At 42.4% G+C, this 16,031-nt stretch overlaps 1 protein-coding gene across 5 annotated transcripts in view; it reads left to right on the forward strand.

The window, feature by feature from the left end:
• Positions 1 to 181: 181 nt before the first annotated feature.
• The window catches only part of RUFY2 (RUN and FYVE domain containing 2), a 49,179-nt gene continuing 33,329 nt past the window's right edge, over positions 182 to 16,031 (forward strand). For 2 of the 5 annotated variants that reach the window (XM_014587976.2, XM_006148941.3), the window contains exons 1-7: positions 1,709 to 1,941; positions 2,109 to 2,282; positions 4,767 to 4,884; positions 6,503 to 6,604; positions 9,609 to 9,732; positions 9,862 to 9,923; positions 11,015 to 11,080. In XM_014587976.2, coding sequence (XP_014443462.2) covers positions 2,153 to 2,282; positions 4,767 to 4,884; positions 6,503 to 6,604; positions 9,609 to 9,732; positions 9,862 to 9,923; positions 11,015 to 11,080 — 602 coding nt within the window. In that variant the 5' untranslated portion in view covers positions 1,709 to 1,941; positions 2,109 to 2,152. Of the gene's footprint in view, positions 282 to 1,702; positions 1,942 to 2,108; positions 2,283 to 4,766; positions 4,885 to 6,502; positions 6,605 to 9,608; positions 9,733 to 9,861; positions 9,924 to 11,014; positions 11,081 to 16,031 lie in introns of those variants that run through there. The other 3 variants (XM_027772047.1, XM_027772048.1, XM_006148939.3) reach the window with 3 other exon arrangements.

Raw genomic sequence — 16,031 nt, forward strand, 5'->3', positions numbered from 1 at the left:
CCGAGAAAGAACGCCGGGTCTCGGTTCCGGGCTCAGTTCCTCGGCCGGGCCGGTCGGACCGCTCCGAGTCGGAACGGGGACCCGAACCCGGGGTGGACAGGAACGGCCCGGGACCTGGGGTGGGGAGGCGCTCTGGGGTCGCCATGGCAACGCGCGGCCCCCTTGGTTCTCCTCCCCTTTCTGGGGCAGGTGGCCGGACTCGGGCTCGGGCTCGAGGTCCGGAGAGCGAGGGCCGGTGTCGCCCCGGGGTCGAGGAGACCACGGCCGCAGGCCATGACTCGGTGCGGGTGGCGGGGAGGTGACAGCTCAGGTTTTGTCCTGGGTGCCCGCCACCCACTGCAGGGGAGGGGCAGCGCTGCTGCGCTAGCCCCTGGGCGAGGGTCCTGGGTGTGCCCCGGGGCCTGCAGGGCTGGGCTGGGGGAGGGGACGGGCCCTCCCCGGGGCCCCCTGCGCTCCTGCGCGGTTTCGGGGTGGCGTCCTGGCCCGCGGACCAGCCAGGGCGTGGCCGCGTTGTAAACACCCCTCGGCTGGGATCGCGTGCCCAGCACCCTTCTGGCTCCCCGTGGCTGCAGAGCTGCCTTTTGTATGGTGGTTGCGTCGCAGGTTGCGTTCCGTGATGGGCATTGTTAAGAAAACAGAGTTGCCACAGGTTATGAAACAGCAAGTGAAACCTTTCCCCAAAAAGAGGGAGCCATACCACCATGCTGACAGGAAGGACTGATGTCGTGTGTGGACAGTTTCCACCAGCCGCTTGGTCACAGCAGTTGTCGCTGTTTGTGTTTTAAGTTGTTTAGGATGCAAAACCAGGCTTCACCCCAGCCGCCTGAGAGCAGGCTAGAATACCAGATCACTGGGAGCTCTGCGTTTTTGTTCAGTGAAGGAAAAATGGACGCTTTGTTTACTTGGACTTGTGAATTTGTCGGAGATTATGTAAACTGTTATACCAAGTGCTTTCTCTTTCCCCATCTCAGTTTTGTCATGTTTGTTGAAAAAATTCCTGCCAATCACAACAGTGAAGAGTATAGGGAAGCTTTTGAATTTCTAAGTATACTGAAAATATAATTTATGGGGAAGAAAGCAATTTTGTGAATTGAAAACATCAATTAAAGATCAGCTCTTTTAAAAAATGCATCAATTAACTAGGTGTTCAAGCTGAAAAAGGGGCACCATCAGCTCTGTGAAGGGGCAGGGAACTTTATAACTGGGCCCTTTTATTTCGTCTTGGAAAATAGAGTTATGCAATACAGAACTACAGTGGCAATGAAGAGGAAAAAAAGGAGTTAAAATGACTGAAAGAACTGAGTGGCTTCTGTGTTTTTGTTTGTTTGTTTGTTTTTGGAGAGGATTTTTGCTATAGGGCACGTGCGCTTGCCAGAAAGAAACAGAGAGACAGAAAGCGAGAGATCATTCCCGAGGGGGAGATGGCCACGCCGCAATCCCTTTTCCATTCTCCTCTCGGGATCTTGGGCACGCACGCACACGTGCCTGGCGTGAGCTTAAGCCACCAGGACCGGGACTCGAACTGCGGTCAACTACGTGGGAGTCCAGCGATATAGCCATTACTCTAACTGCTGGTCCCTGCATTTTTTTAATTCTGGAACCTTAGAATTTTAACTACCTTTTACTTTTATTATTATTTTTAGAGATTTTTGCTAAAGGGTACGTGCCCTTGCAGGAGACCCAGAAAGTGAGAAATCTCCTTCCACCCACACCAGAACAATGGCCTCGCTGCAATCCCTTCTTCATTCTACTCCGATCACAAGAGACCATTAAACATGCTATGACCTCAAACTTGTCTCTCTTGAAAATCATTTGAAAAACTCATTCCCCATGAAGAGGCACCAGAAAAGAGAAATAATTAAAGAGAGGAATGGCAAGTTTGCAGGATCTTGAGAATAATTTGTAAACTTTGGTTGAAGTGGGCATGGCAGATTTTCTATGGTATGTATTAGAGACATTAAGAATAGTTCAGTAGCCATGTAGTTTAGTTGGGAGACATTCTATTTGTGGCTCAAGGAAAATAAATCATTTTGTAGAAGGGAAGGAGTGTGTATATTTTTTATTGTCATGTCTTGCAAATGATGTTGGACTCTTTCATGTGTTTTCAGCGACAAAAGACCCCACCGCTGTAGAGAGAGCAAACTTACTAAACATGGCTAAACTGAGTATCAAAGGACTTATTGAATCTGCTCTAAGCTTTGGCCGCACGTTGGACTCCGACTATCCCCCCTTGCAGCAGTTCTTTGTCGTTATGGAACATTGTCTGAAACATGGCCTTAAAGGTATCCTGAGATTTTAAAAATTGAATTCACTTTAGAGTCCTCTCTATTATTATTACTTTTCATTAAAAGATATTGGGTGAGTTTATCTTCTGGAGAAAATACTTTACCATTCTTATGTGTTTATTTTATTTTATTTTATTTTTAAGTTTTTGCTATAGAGCACATGCGCTCACAAGAGAGAAAAAGAGAGAGAGAGAAAGAGAAAGTGAGAAATCATCCCCCAAAGGGGTTGGCTATACCACAGTCCTTTCTGCTCCATTCTCCTCTGGGGATTTTGGGCACGCCCTTGTGCCCAGTGTGATTTTCAAGCCTCTGGTCTGGGATTCAAACCTAGGTCAGTCATGTGGGAATCCAGCACCTTTACCACCACAACACCTACTGGCCCCACCTTTTTGTTTTTTAATGGGTGATCGGTATTAAGAAAGAAATGTATGATTATGTTAAGTGAAATAAACCAGGTACAGAAAGAGAAATACCATTTTTTCCTCCTGCATATTTGAAAACTAGAAAAAATAACCTCATAAAAATAAAAGAGATACAGAATGACTACTGGATACTGGGACAGATGTGGGGGAATAGAGGAATGTTGGAAGTTAATGGAAACAAAATTGCAGATAGAAGGAACAATGTCTAGTGGTAAAAAACAGTGGAGAGAACCGTGTTTAAAAACAAGTTAGTGTATGTAGTGTTACAACTGATTGAGGTCATGGGTATACTAATTACCTGGATAGAATTATACATTGTATTCATGTACAGAAAAATTACATTGTACCAATTGTTAATAAAAAATAAATTTAACAAAGTAATGAATGGCAGTTTTATGGTTTTATGTACTATTACCCAAATCTCAGAATAAAAGAAAAGCAAATTCACAGTTTTTCACAGCAAATAGGGATCCAGTTGGTGGCGTGATTATTAAGGCAGCTGGATCCCACGTGGCCAGCTGTGGGGTTTGAGTCTGCTACCTGACAGCTTGAAAAAAACATGCTAGGGTCATGCATGTGCTTACCCATGTCCAAAATCCTGAGAGAAGAACAGACGAGAAGGGATCATGGTGGCCACCCCCTTCAGAGCTGCTTTCTGTTTCTCTGGCAAGTTCATGTACCCTAAAACAAAAAGAAAAAGAAATAAAGCAAAACAGAAGCAGGTGGCGGCAGAGTGGTAACACAGCCGGACCCACATGGCAGAGGTCTTGGTGAACACACCAGGCTCACTGTGTGCGTTCGTGACTCAGCAAGCCTAGACTGGGAGTGGATGCAGTGTGCAGACCCTGCGAGGGTGCCTCTGTCTCTCTCTTACTCATGGAATAAATAAATAGATAAGCTTTTTAAAAAGTTAAGTAACTTTTTATTTGTGCTTAGTTTATTAATAAACATAAAACACCATTTGCTTGGGCCACCAGTTTTTAAAATTTTGGTACTGGCAGAAAATGAGCTCAGTCTTTTTTTTTTTTTTTAATCTTATTACCTGCCTGCATATTTCTCTGCTTTCTTTCTCTTTTTAAAATTTGCTCGGAAAAAAAAGAAGAAGAAAAAAAAAATTGCTCGGGAACCAGCAGTTAGCGTAATGGCTATGTCGCTGGACTCCCACGTAGTCGACCGCGGTTCGCATCCCGGACCCGGTGGCTTAAAACTCACGCCGGGCGCATGTGCGTGCATGCCCAAGATCCCAAGAGGAGAATGGAGGAGAAGGGACTGTGGCGTGACCATCCCCCTGGGGGGTGATTTCTCGCTTTCTGTTTCTCTGTCTCTCTCTGTCTGGCTGGCGAGCGCACGAGCCCTGTAGTGAAAACCTCTCCAAAAAAAAAAGAATAAAAAAATAAATTTGCTGTAGGGCACATGCACTTTTGGAGACAAAGAGGGAAAGTGAGAAAGCATTTGTCGGGTATGGCTATGTCCCTTCTCTGTTCTCTTGGGATTTGGGGCACACCTGCACATATGCTTGGCATACCTTTCAAGCCATTGGGTCTGGGACTTGAACTGTACATTTTGGCTATGTGGGATCCAGCTGCCTTAATCACCTTGCCGCAGGCTCCTCCCCTCTTCTTTTATGGCTTATTTATTTATTTCCATAAGAGACAGAAAAGAAACTTCCAACAGGGTCTTCACTTCATGATCCTCCCTCAGTCTCATCCAGTCCAGGTGACCGGCAGACTCATGCCTGGATGCTCAGTGAAGCCTTGGAAAGCAAACCCAGGACCTTCCCCATGTGGGATCAGCTGTTATCACTGTGCTACCTCCTGGCCCTTGCCTGCACAGCTCTGATATGATGGAATAGCCAAGATGCATTTTTTGGCATGGAAAAAAGTAATAGGGTGGACCAACAGGATCCTGATTGAACAGCTGCTAATCAACAGGGCTGTGTAGTGATTCCAAGAGAGGAAAGATCTCTCTATAATTTTAATTAAAAGTGTTGAAACAAAATATTTTTCAAATTTTATGTGTTAAAATTGTGTACATTTTATTCCCCCCCTTTTTTTTTCAGTAAGAAAATCATTTTTGAGTTACAACAAAACCATCTGGGGCCCTTTGGAACTGGTGGAGAAGCTGTACCCAGAAGCAGAGGAAATAGGAGCCAGTGTCCGGGACTTACCTGGTCTTAAGTAAGTAATGTTTTTTTTTTTTTTTTTTAAGAGGATTTTGCTATAGGGCGCGTGTGCTCGCCAGACAGAGAGAGACAGAGAGACAGAAAGCAAGAAATCCCCCCCAGGGGGGATGGCCACTCCGCAATCCCTTCTCCTCCATTCTCCTCTCGGGATCTTGGGCACGCACGCACACTCGCCTGGCGTGAGTTTTAAGCCACTGGGTCCGGGACGCGAACCATGGTCGACTACATGGGAGTCCAGTGACATAGCCATTACGCTAACTGCTGGTCCCTTAAGTAAGTAATCTTATTACCTGTTCATCCCTAATCTTAGCAAAAATTAAAAGAAAACATAAAACATGTACATGATACCTTTTTTTTTTTTTTTGGAGAGGTTTTTGCTATAGGGTACGTATGCTTGCCAGAAAGACAGAAATAGACAGAGAGAGAGAAGGCGAGAAATTACCCCCCAGAAGAGATGGCCATGCTGCAATCCCTTCTCTTCCATTCCCCTCTCGGAGTCTTGGGCATGCACACACACGTGCCTGGCGTGAGTTTAAGCCACCGGGTCCGGGACTCGAACCATATGGTCGACTACATGGAAGTCCAGCAATGTAGCCATTACGCTAACTCCTGGCCCCCCGTTTTCTTTTTTTAAAAAACATACATGTTCTGAAAAACTTTCTCTTATTTTTACTAAAATGATAGTAAAATTCAATGTATAAAAGAAACATTTGAAAAACAGCAAGCAGTCACAGTCATTTTTCTTTAATTACTATCTTGGTTTCTTCTTAGCTTTTTTATGACTCTTAAGAGTTAGATATAATGTCATCTACTTTTTGAAGCTAGACTACTACCTATTCATGAATCTTGCATATCTATTTTAGAGGGGTAAGTCATTTGGACAAAATGCTTCCTGTAGAAATTATTTCATTATTTTGGGCTGGAACTAAATCTAATGATTAAAGGAGCTGGATTCCACATGGCCAACCGTGGTTTGAGTCTTGGCCCCAGTGGCTGGGTGCGTTCATTCCCCAGATCCCAACAGAATGGAGAAATGGAGAAGAGATTGTGGCATGGTCAAGGCACACTGAGAGGTGTTTTCTCTGCCTCTTTGTCTCTCTCTAGTGAGTACATGTGTCCCCTGGCAATTAGAAAATAAAATAAAATTCTTACTATTTAGAATAATTTCTTCTAAGGCATAAAATAACAGTTTTCCTACAGGAGTAGATTTATTTAGCTGTAAGAGATTGGTTTGCATCCTCAAATAGCTAGCTTAAAATTATAAAAATGAAAACAAAACCATGATAAAATGAATATTTTCTAGGGTAGCCAGTAGTGTGGTGATTGGGGTGACTGGATCCCACTTGGCTGACAGTGTGGTTGCGTCCCTCATCTGGTGGCTTGGGAAATCCATGGTGTGTGTGTGTGTGTGTGTGTGTGTATAAAATCCTGAAAGAGAGGGAGGGGAAGGGATTGAGAGGCAAGGCTATCCCCTAGTGGGGGTGCTCTCTCACTTTCTGTCTCCAGCGAGTGCACGTTCTAGCAAATCAATTTTGAAAAGCACTTTTTTTTGTTGATGTGTACCTCCACATTGGGCGAGGACTGTTTTCTGACCACTTGTTTCTTCTTTTTAGAACCCCTCTGGGTCGTGCAAGAGCATGGCTTCGGTTAGCTCTCATGCAAAAAAAAATGGCTGATTACCTGCGTTGCTTAATTATTCAGAGGGACCTCTTGAGGTTAGTATCATTCAGTCATATTCATTTTTATTCATTTATATCCTAGCCTCTAAAAAGGATTCAAGATACAGTCCAAAAATATATAAAATACCCAGTGAAGTGGCATAAAATAAAAGGAGGAGGAAAATGAGAGAAAACCATGGTAGAAAGATACTGTAGATCAGGAACCTGCCTACAATATGAATGCTGTAGTTTTTATCAGCTAATAAGGGAAGTTTATGAATGTTATATTTGTAAGTTTGTTTCATTTTTCTAAACGGTAGTTCTATGGAAAAGAATTTGTATTGCAATTTTGAGCTTTACTGCCACAGGTTTATTATTAGATCTTGAATATTCAAATTACTGCTTTGACTGTGTTGTAGGCATTGTTTAAATTGAAGGCAAAGGGGCCTGCAGGTGGCGTGATGGTTAAGGATGCTGGACTCCCACATGGCTGACAGGGGTTCAAGTCCCAGACCTGGTGGCTTGCTTTCTCACTTTCACGCACATGTTCTCTCTCTCCCTCCCTAACCCTCCCTTCCTCTCTCTGTCCCTCTCTGGTCAAATTAAAAAATAAATAAGTAGGGGCCAGCAGTTAGGGTAATGGCTATATTGCTGAACTCCCATGTAGTCGACCGTGGTTCGAGTCCCGGACCCCGTGGCTTAAACTCACGCCGGGCGCATGTGCATGTGTGCCCAAGATCCCGAGAGGAGAATGGAGAAGGGATTGTGGCGTGGCCATCCCCCTGGGGGGTGATTTCTCGCTTTCTGTCTCTCTGTCTCTCTCTGTCTTTCTGGCAAGCACACATGCCCTATAACAAAAACCTCTCAAAAAAAAAAGGTAAATAAATATATTAATAAAGTTAAATAAAATAATTCTTAAAGATAAAAAAAATTTAAATTGAAGACCAAATGGCACAGACATTTTCAGAGCCAGGGGGTCATGGCACCTCTCTACTCAACCTTGCCATCTTGGAGAACGGGTGGTCTCTGACGATGGTTCTGTTTTGTTTACTTGTGACTAGTTTTTTTTGTTTTGTTTTGTTTTGTTTTTTGAGAGTTTTTTGCTATAGGGCACGTGCGCTCACCAGAAAGACAGAGAGACAGAAAGTGAGAAATCACCCCCCCAGGGAGGATGGCCACATTACAATTCCTTCTCCTCCATTCTCCTCTCGGGATTTTGAGCACACGCACACACGCGCCTGGCATGAGTTTAAGCCACCGGGTCCAGGACTCGAATTATGGTCAACTACATGGGAGTCTAGCAGCAGAGCCATTACGCCAACTGCTGGTCCTGTGACTCTAGTTTTATATCTTGGTTTTTTTTTTTCCATTTGTTAAAATTAGAATGACTATTAGCATATGCAATTTCTCAATTTTTTAAAGATAAAAGTTATTAAATAATAGACATAGGACTTATTGAAGAAGGCATGAGACAGTAATAACCACTTCTAATATAGTAATATATTTATACATATATATTTTAAATTATTTATTTAATTTCATTTGTTATTATTTTTCATTGTGACCAGAGAGACAGAGAAAGGGAAAGGGAGAAAGCAAGCTACTACGTTTGGGCTTGAACCGCCTGCCATTGGCCATGTGGGAATCCAGTGCCTTTATCCACCACACCACCTGCTGGCCCCAATATATTAATATATTGATGGGCTAGTAGGTGGCATAGAGGTTGGGATACTGGATCCCACATAGCTGACCCCACAGTTTGGATTCTGTACCCAGCTGCTTGAGAAACATGACAGGTGCATGTGCATACGTGCCCAAAATCCTGAGAGGCGAATGGAGAAGAAGGGATTATGGTATGACCATTCCCCTGGGGTGATTTCTCACTTTTCCTCTTTTTCTCTGTCTCTATTTATTTATTTATTTATTTATTGTCTCTCTTTATTAAGTGTACGTTCCTTAAACGTGAAAATCTAAGGAAAAAAATATATCTACACACAAATCTTAGTTCTTAGGCTGTCCTATTTCCTTTATAAGTCTCTTGTTAGAATATTTTTTACAATATAGATATCCATAAGTGTCTTTAACTGAATTATTTATTAACGACAGTTTACCTATCAAATGCATTATCATGAATATGGGCATTCAAATGTTTCACATGTTCATTTAGCACCTTCGTCTTCTTTTAAAAAAAGAATTATTTATTTAATTTTATTTATTCTTTCATTCATTTATTTTAATTTGACCAGAGAAAGACAGACACACAGAGAGAAGGAAAGTGAGACTGCAAGCCACCAGGTCCGGGACTCGAGCCGTGCTTGGCCATGTGGGAATGTCCAGTGCCTTAACCACCATGCCACCTGCTGGCCTGCACCTTCATCTTTATCTCAGGAATTTTAATGAATCTTAGAACTAACAACTCAACTCCAATAAAAATGGTCATAATCAGATCAATGATAGTCATTATGTCCTTCTGAGAGTCAAAATTACTCCAGGCCTCAGTGATGCTTCTTTTTCTTTTAATCTCATTGGCTTCTGTTTTTCTTCCTCTGAAAGGTGCTTTTCCTCTTTCATCTCCTTCAGTCCTTTTCTTTTAATTTTTTCATATAGACATTTAAATTTCAAAAATGTAAAAAAGTTATCCAGATGTAGAAAGGTTCATTCACAGAGACCTAACTTCTATGTCTGTAAAGAAGGTTAGGGAGATAAGATGCTACAGTTTTGTTTTTTTTTTTAAGAGGATTTTGCTATAGGGCGTGTGTACTCACCAGACAGACAGAGAGAGACAGAGAGACAGAAAGCGAGAAATCACCTCCCCCCCCAGGGGGGATGGTCACGCCGCAGTTCCTTCTCCTCCGTTCTCTTGGGATCTTGGGCACGCATGCACACGCGCCCGGCGTGAGTTTTAAGCCACCGGGTCCGGGATGCGAACCACAGTCGACTACATGGGAGTCCAGCGACATAGCCATTACACTAACTGCTGGTACCAAGATGCTACAGTTTTAAGGTGTGGTTTTTGAAAGAAATTTGCAATTTAAGGTTTTTATGCTTTTGATTTTCACAGTGAGTTCTACGAATATCACGCACTAATGATGGAAGAAGAAGGAGCAGTAATTGTTGGGCTGCTGGTTGGCCTGAATGTGATAGATGCTAATCTGTGTGTAAAGGGAGAAGATCTAGACTCACAGGTAATGAAAGTGGTTAGCCCCAGGGCAGAGTGTTTTGGTTTGCACAGTTCCACCTGGATCCACTAAGGATCAGAACTTCTGGCATGGTATGATTTCTCGTCTAAATAAAAATAATTCTGTTTACTTCAGGTTGGAGTGATTGATTTTTCCATGTATTTAAAGAATGAAGAAGATATTGGAAATAAAGAAAGGTATGGTTTTCATAAGTTATTTCACATGTTGAATTTTTTAAAAATACATATAGCTCTTTACAGATTAGTACAAAATCCAGCTATTGACAGTGTGATCAAGCCCCTCCCCCACATGATTCTGCTGTGTTTTATTTTTACTTAGGTTACAAACTTTATAAAAGAAAGGAAGAAAAATCTCTTAGAAAATGAAGACTTTAGTGAAGGTAGGACTTTTGATCATACTGTAGTTACTCAGACCCATTATTTATTTTTTTTTGAGAGTTTTTTTTCACTATAGGGCACGTGGTCTCGCCAGACAGACAGAGAGAGACATAGAGACAGAAAGCGAGAAATCACCCCCCAGGGGGGATAGTCACGCTGCAATCCCTTCTCCTCTATTCTCCTCTCTGGATCTTGGGCACGCACGCACACGTGCCCAGCGTGAGTTTTAAGCCACTGGGTCCGGGACGTGAACCGCGGTCGACTACGTGGGAGTCCAGCAACAGCCATTACACTAATTGCTGGTTCCCCTCAGACCCATTTTTAGTAGCTATGTTTGGTGATAAAAGGGATAAGTGTTTCTTTTTTTTTTTTTTTTTAGAATTATTTATTTGATTTTATTTATTCATCCATTTATTTTAATTTGACCAGACAGAGACAGAGAGAGAGGGAGTGGAAGTGAGAAAGCAAGCCACCAGGTCCAGGACTTGAACCGTGGTCGGCCATGTGGGAGTGTCCAGTGCCTTAACCACCACGCCACCCACTGGTCCCGATAAGTGTTTCTTATACACAAGCTTCCAAATTCTGGGGTTTTTTAAGGTCTAATTGTGTTTAAGTTTAAAATACATAATGGTGTTCTTAAAGCTACTATTAGCATTAGCAAGGAATTTATTCAAGTTATACTTACTTAGTGTAGTTACAGTTACTTAGTATGTAGCTTACTGCCACATGATTATAAAGATTCTTGAATTCTGTTTTAAAGACAGTATTGTTTCACTATTATGGTTTTTAAAACAATTTATATATTTATATATTTCATATATTTATCTATTTCTTTTGCATCTAATAAATACCTTTCCAACTAGCACAAAGTTACTTTTTCACCTCTCTAGGAATGTTCAGATTGCTGCCATATTAGACCAAAAGAATTATGTTGAAGAATTAAATAGACAACTGAAGTAAGTATTATGCATACTTAGCATATTATTAATATTGTCTTAGATTTTTATTTTTGTTTTTATCCCTTCAGTCAGCTTATCTACATTCCTTTCATCTTTTTAAAAATATTTTTAAAAATTTATAAAAAATAATAATTTTATTTCATTTTATTTATTCATTCATTTATTTTTAATTTGACCACACACACACACACACACACACACACACCGAGAGGGAAAGGGAGAAAGGAAGCTGCCAGGTCCAGGACTCGAACCATGCTTCAGCCAGGTGGGAATGTCCAGCACCTTAACCACCATGCCACCCGCTGGTCCCTACATTCCTTTCTTCTAAGCATCTTTGAGGAGGAATTGAGGGAATAGAGAGAAAATGGGAATTAAGAATACAGAAAATAATTGGAGATATTTCAACAGAAAATGAGAGTTTGATTTTTAAATGGAATCTTGATAGAATTTCAATAGAATTTTAAAGTTACCTTTGTATCCTTGAGAAAAAAGGCTAGATAGGATGGAAATTTATATTATTTTAATGGTTCGAAATTCATTTTTCCTACTTCAAAGGGCTTCACATGTCAATGTGGCTGCTGTCTTCAGTGGTGGAAGTTTTCTCCTTGTATTGTCATCCAGTCATTGAACTGTCAGTGAATACTGTAGCTGAGAAGAATTTCTGAGATCTGTACGTAAAATAGTATAGCACATTCTTGTGTGGTAGAAATATAGGATGAGATACACATAGGTAATTTAAAATTTTGCAGGCCAGTTCCATGGAATGATGGTAACGAGGTGCTCAAGAGAAGCTGAATCTCACATGGTCTGTGGTTTGCATCTGTGGCATGACTGGCCTGAAACTCAGGCATATGTGCGAGTACAAAGATCCACTGGGCTAGAGGAGTAGAGGAAGGAGGACCTGGGGAGGGTGCCCCTGTATTTCTTGCTTGTTCTTACATGGTCGTGCATGTGTTCTAAATTTTTTTACAAATTACTTTATTATTTAACTGCATGTATATATGTATGTATGTATGTATTTTAATTTGACCAGAGGGGGACAGAGTGAGAGAGTGAAAGTGAGAAAGCAAGCTACCAGGTCCGGTACTTGAACTGTGGTCAACCATGTGGGAGTCCAGTGCCCTTAATCACCATGCCACCTGCTGGCCCCTATGCATGTGTTCTGTCAAAAATGAAGGAAAAAATCTTATTGTTAAAATTTTCAGTAACCACATTTAAAAAATAGGAAAAAAAAAACTAATTTAAAAATCTTTTATTTGGGGCTAGCAGCTAGTATGGTGGTTAAGGCACTGGACCCCACATGTCTAAGTCCACAGTTTGAGTCCCAGGCCCTATGGCTGGAAAAACACACCAGGTGCATGTGGATGCATGCCCAGAATCCTGAGAGGAGAATGAGAAGAAGGAATTTCAGTGTGGCCATCTCCCCTAAGGGGTGATTTCTCACTTTCCCTCGCTTCTCCGTCTCTTTCTGGCCAGTGCACATGTTCTATGGCAAAAATCTAAAAACAAAACAAAAATTTTATTTAAGTAAATATACTCAAAATATTTTAACATATAATCATTATAAAAAGTTATTAAGATTGGGGCTTGGTGGTTGAAGGCTCCGGACTCCCACATGGCCGATCGCAACTCGAGTACCGGACCTGGAGGCTTCCTTTCTCACTTTCCCTTTCTCTCTCTCTCTTTCTCTCTTCCTCCCTCCCTCCCTCTCTCACTCTGTCCTTCACTGGTCAAATTAAAATAAATAAATAAAGTTAAATAAAAAGAAATCTTTAATAAAAGTTATTTTTACATTTTAAAAAATTATTTTTAGGACCATCAGTTAGTGTAATGGCTATGTCGCTGGACTCCATGTAGTCCACTGTGGTTCGAGTCCCAGACCCGGTGACTTAAATTCACACCGGGCGCATGTGTATCCCTGCCCAAGATCCCGAGAGGGGAATGGAGGAGAAGGGATTGTGGCATGGCCATCCCCCCTGGGGGATGATTTCTCGCTTTCCATCTCTCTGTCTCTCTCTGCCTTTCTGGCGAGCGCACGGGCCCTATAGCAAAACCTCTCAAAAAAAAAATTATTTTTGGTACTTATCCCCAAAATCCAATGTGTATTTTACACTTATAACCTGTTTCCGTTTTTTGTTTTGTTTTGTTTTTGGTATGCACACTCATCCAGCATGTTTTTCAAGTTGCCACATCTGGTACTTGAACCATGCAGTTGGCTATGTGGAATCCAGCCACCTTAACCTCCATGCCAACTGCTGGTCCCTAGCACATTTCAGTTTGTACTAGCCACTTTTTTTTTTCAGTTTGTTAAAGGGCACATGTGGTCACTGGGAAGCGTGAGAAACACAGAGGGAGAGAGAAGCAGCACCCTCAGTGGGGCGCCGTCATGCTGTGATCTCTCTTCTCCATTTCTCTATCCTGTTGGGATTTGTGGTGCACACACACACATGTTTTGCAAGCTGGTGGGGCTGGGGTTTGAACTGTGTAGTCCACTGCATGGGATCTGGCTCCTTAACTATTAGTCCATAGCCCCTTATTTATTTATTTATTTTTATTTACCAAGGGCACATGTGCTTGTCAGAGTGAGTACTCTTCAGTGGAGTTTGGTCACACCAATATCTTTTCCCCTCCACTTCTCCATTGTGTTGGAATTTTGGGCATGTACATGCTGCCAGGGCTAGAATTTAACCATGGCTGGCCATGTGGGATCTAGCTCCCTTAATCACTAGGCCACAATGGCAGCCTCCGAACTAGACACATTAAAAATATATATATTTTTTGAATTTTATTTATTATTATTCAGTCTGATGAGAGAGAGGGAGAGTGAGAAAGCTAGACACCAGGTACAAGACTCGAACTGCAGTTGGCCATATGGGAGTCTAGTGCCCCAGCCACCACGCCACTTGTTGGCCCCAGATTAGCCACATTTTAAGTGATTTGTAGCCACATGTGGCTCTTGGCTTCCTAGGGAGTAATATTCACTACATAATTACAAATCGATTTTTCTAATTAGTTCTTTGTAATAATTAGTTAAAACGTCTCTTGTGATGGGATTGTAAATAATTTATTATATTTTTTATACTTTCCTGTATTTTCTGAGTTCCACTTAGTTAACATGTATTACAATCAGAAAATATAATGAAACATTTTCCTGTTTTAGAAAAATAAACTGATAGGGGGGTCACCAGGTGTCGTGGTGGTTAAGGCGCTGGACACTCCCACATGGCCGACCACAGTTCAAGTCTCAGACCTGATGGCTTGCTTTCTCACTTTCCTTCTCTCTATGCACTGCCTTTATGTGGTCAAATGAAAATGACTGAATGGATAAATAAAATTAAATAATTGTTAAAAAAAAAAAAAGGAAAGGAAAAATAAACTGATAGGGCTCAGCAGATGGCATAGTAGTTACATTGCTGGACTCCCACATGGGCAACCGTGGTTTGAGTCCTGGCCCCAGTTGGCTTGAAACACACTGGACATATGTGCATGTGTGCCCAAAATCCCGAGAGGAGAATGGAGGGAAAGGGGTTGTGGTGTGGCTACCCCCTGTGATTTCACAGGGGCTGGCAGGTGGCGTGGTGATTAAGATGGCTGGACTCCCACATGGCAGACCGCTGTTCGAGTCCCGGACCTGGCAGCTTGCTTTCTCACTTTCCTTTTCTGTCTCTCTCACTCTGTCCCTCCTTGGTCAAATGAAAATAAATACATAAATAAAGTTAATTTTTTTTTTGGAGAGGTTTTCGTTATAGGGTGTATGCACTTGCCAGAGAGACAGAGGCAGAGAGACAGAAAGCGAGAAATCACCCCCTGGGGGGATGGCCACGCCGCAATCTCTTCTTCTCCGTTCTCCTCTCAGGATCTTGGGCACGCATGCACATGGACCCAGTGTGAGTTTTAAGCCACCGGGTCTGGACACGAACTGCGGTCAACTACATGGGTGGGAGTCCAGCGACATAGCCATTACGCTAACTGCTGGTTCCAATAAAGTTAAATTAACAAACAAACAAACAAAAAAAACCCAGAAAAATAGGGACCAGCAGGTGGCATAATGGTTACATTGCAGGACTCCCATGCAGTCGACTGCAGTTTGAGTCCTGGACCTGGTGGCTTAATACTCATGCTGGGCACATGTATGTGTGTGCCCAAAATTCCGAGAGGAGAGTGGAGAAGAGATTGCAGTGCAGCCATCCCCCTAGGAGGTGATGTCTCACTTTCTGTTTCTCTGTCTCTCTTTGGCAGGCGCACATGCCCCATAGTAAACATCTCTCTTAAATAAAAAAGGGAAAAAAAGTAAACTGATAAACTGTGACTCTTGCCTTCCCTCTGAAGTTGTAGAAATAGGAAAGACTTGTATCAGTATTTTATTTTTAATCATGGAGCTTTTGTTTTGTTTCACAAGTTATTCTATGAGAGGGAGAGAGAGGAACAGAGACAGCCACCCACAGCAGGGCACTCCCTTGTACAGCCTGGATCATGGGCATGGCGCTGCACTTGGTGTGTGCAGGGCGGCCCTGGGAAGCAGATCCTGACCTTCCATATGGGTGTCATTGCATTCCTACCATCCACCGCCCTGCCCCAGGGACATTTATTTCTTTATTTGATTGGTTGATTGATTGATTGATAGCAAACTTGTGCAGCTGCCAGAGAGAGAGGGAGAAGAGAAAGCAACCCCCTCTATGGAGAATGGTCATCCTGTAATCCCTTCTTCTCCATCTCTCCCTCCTGTTTGGATTTTGGGCATCATGCTCACCTGCCTGGTATATTTCTTCTTTTATTTTTTTAAAAAAGAATTATTTATTGGGACCAGCAGCTAGTGTAATGGCTATGTCGCTGGACTCCCATGTAGTCAACCGCGGTTCACGTCCGGACCTGGTGGCTTAAAACTCACACCAGGCACGTGTGCGTGCGTGCCCAAGATCCCAAGAGGAGAATGGAGGAGAAGGGATTG

The sequence above is a fragment of the Tupaia chinensis genome, unplaced genomic scaffold (assembly GCF_000334495.1).
Source record: "Tupaia chinensis unplaced genomic scaffold, TupChi_1.0 Scaffold000250_1, whole genome shotgun sequence".
Classification (NCBI taxonomy): Eukaryota; Metazoa; Chordata; class Mammalia; order Scandentia; family Tupaiidae; genus Tupaia; species Tupaia belangeri.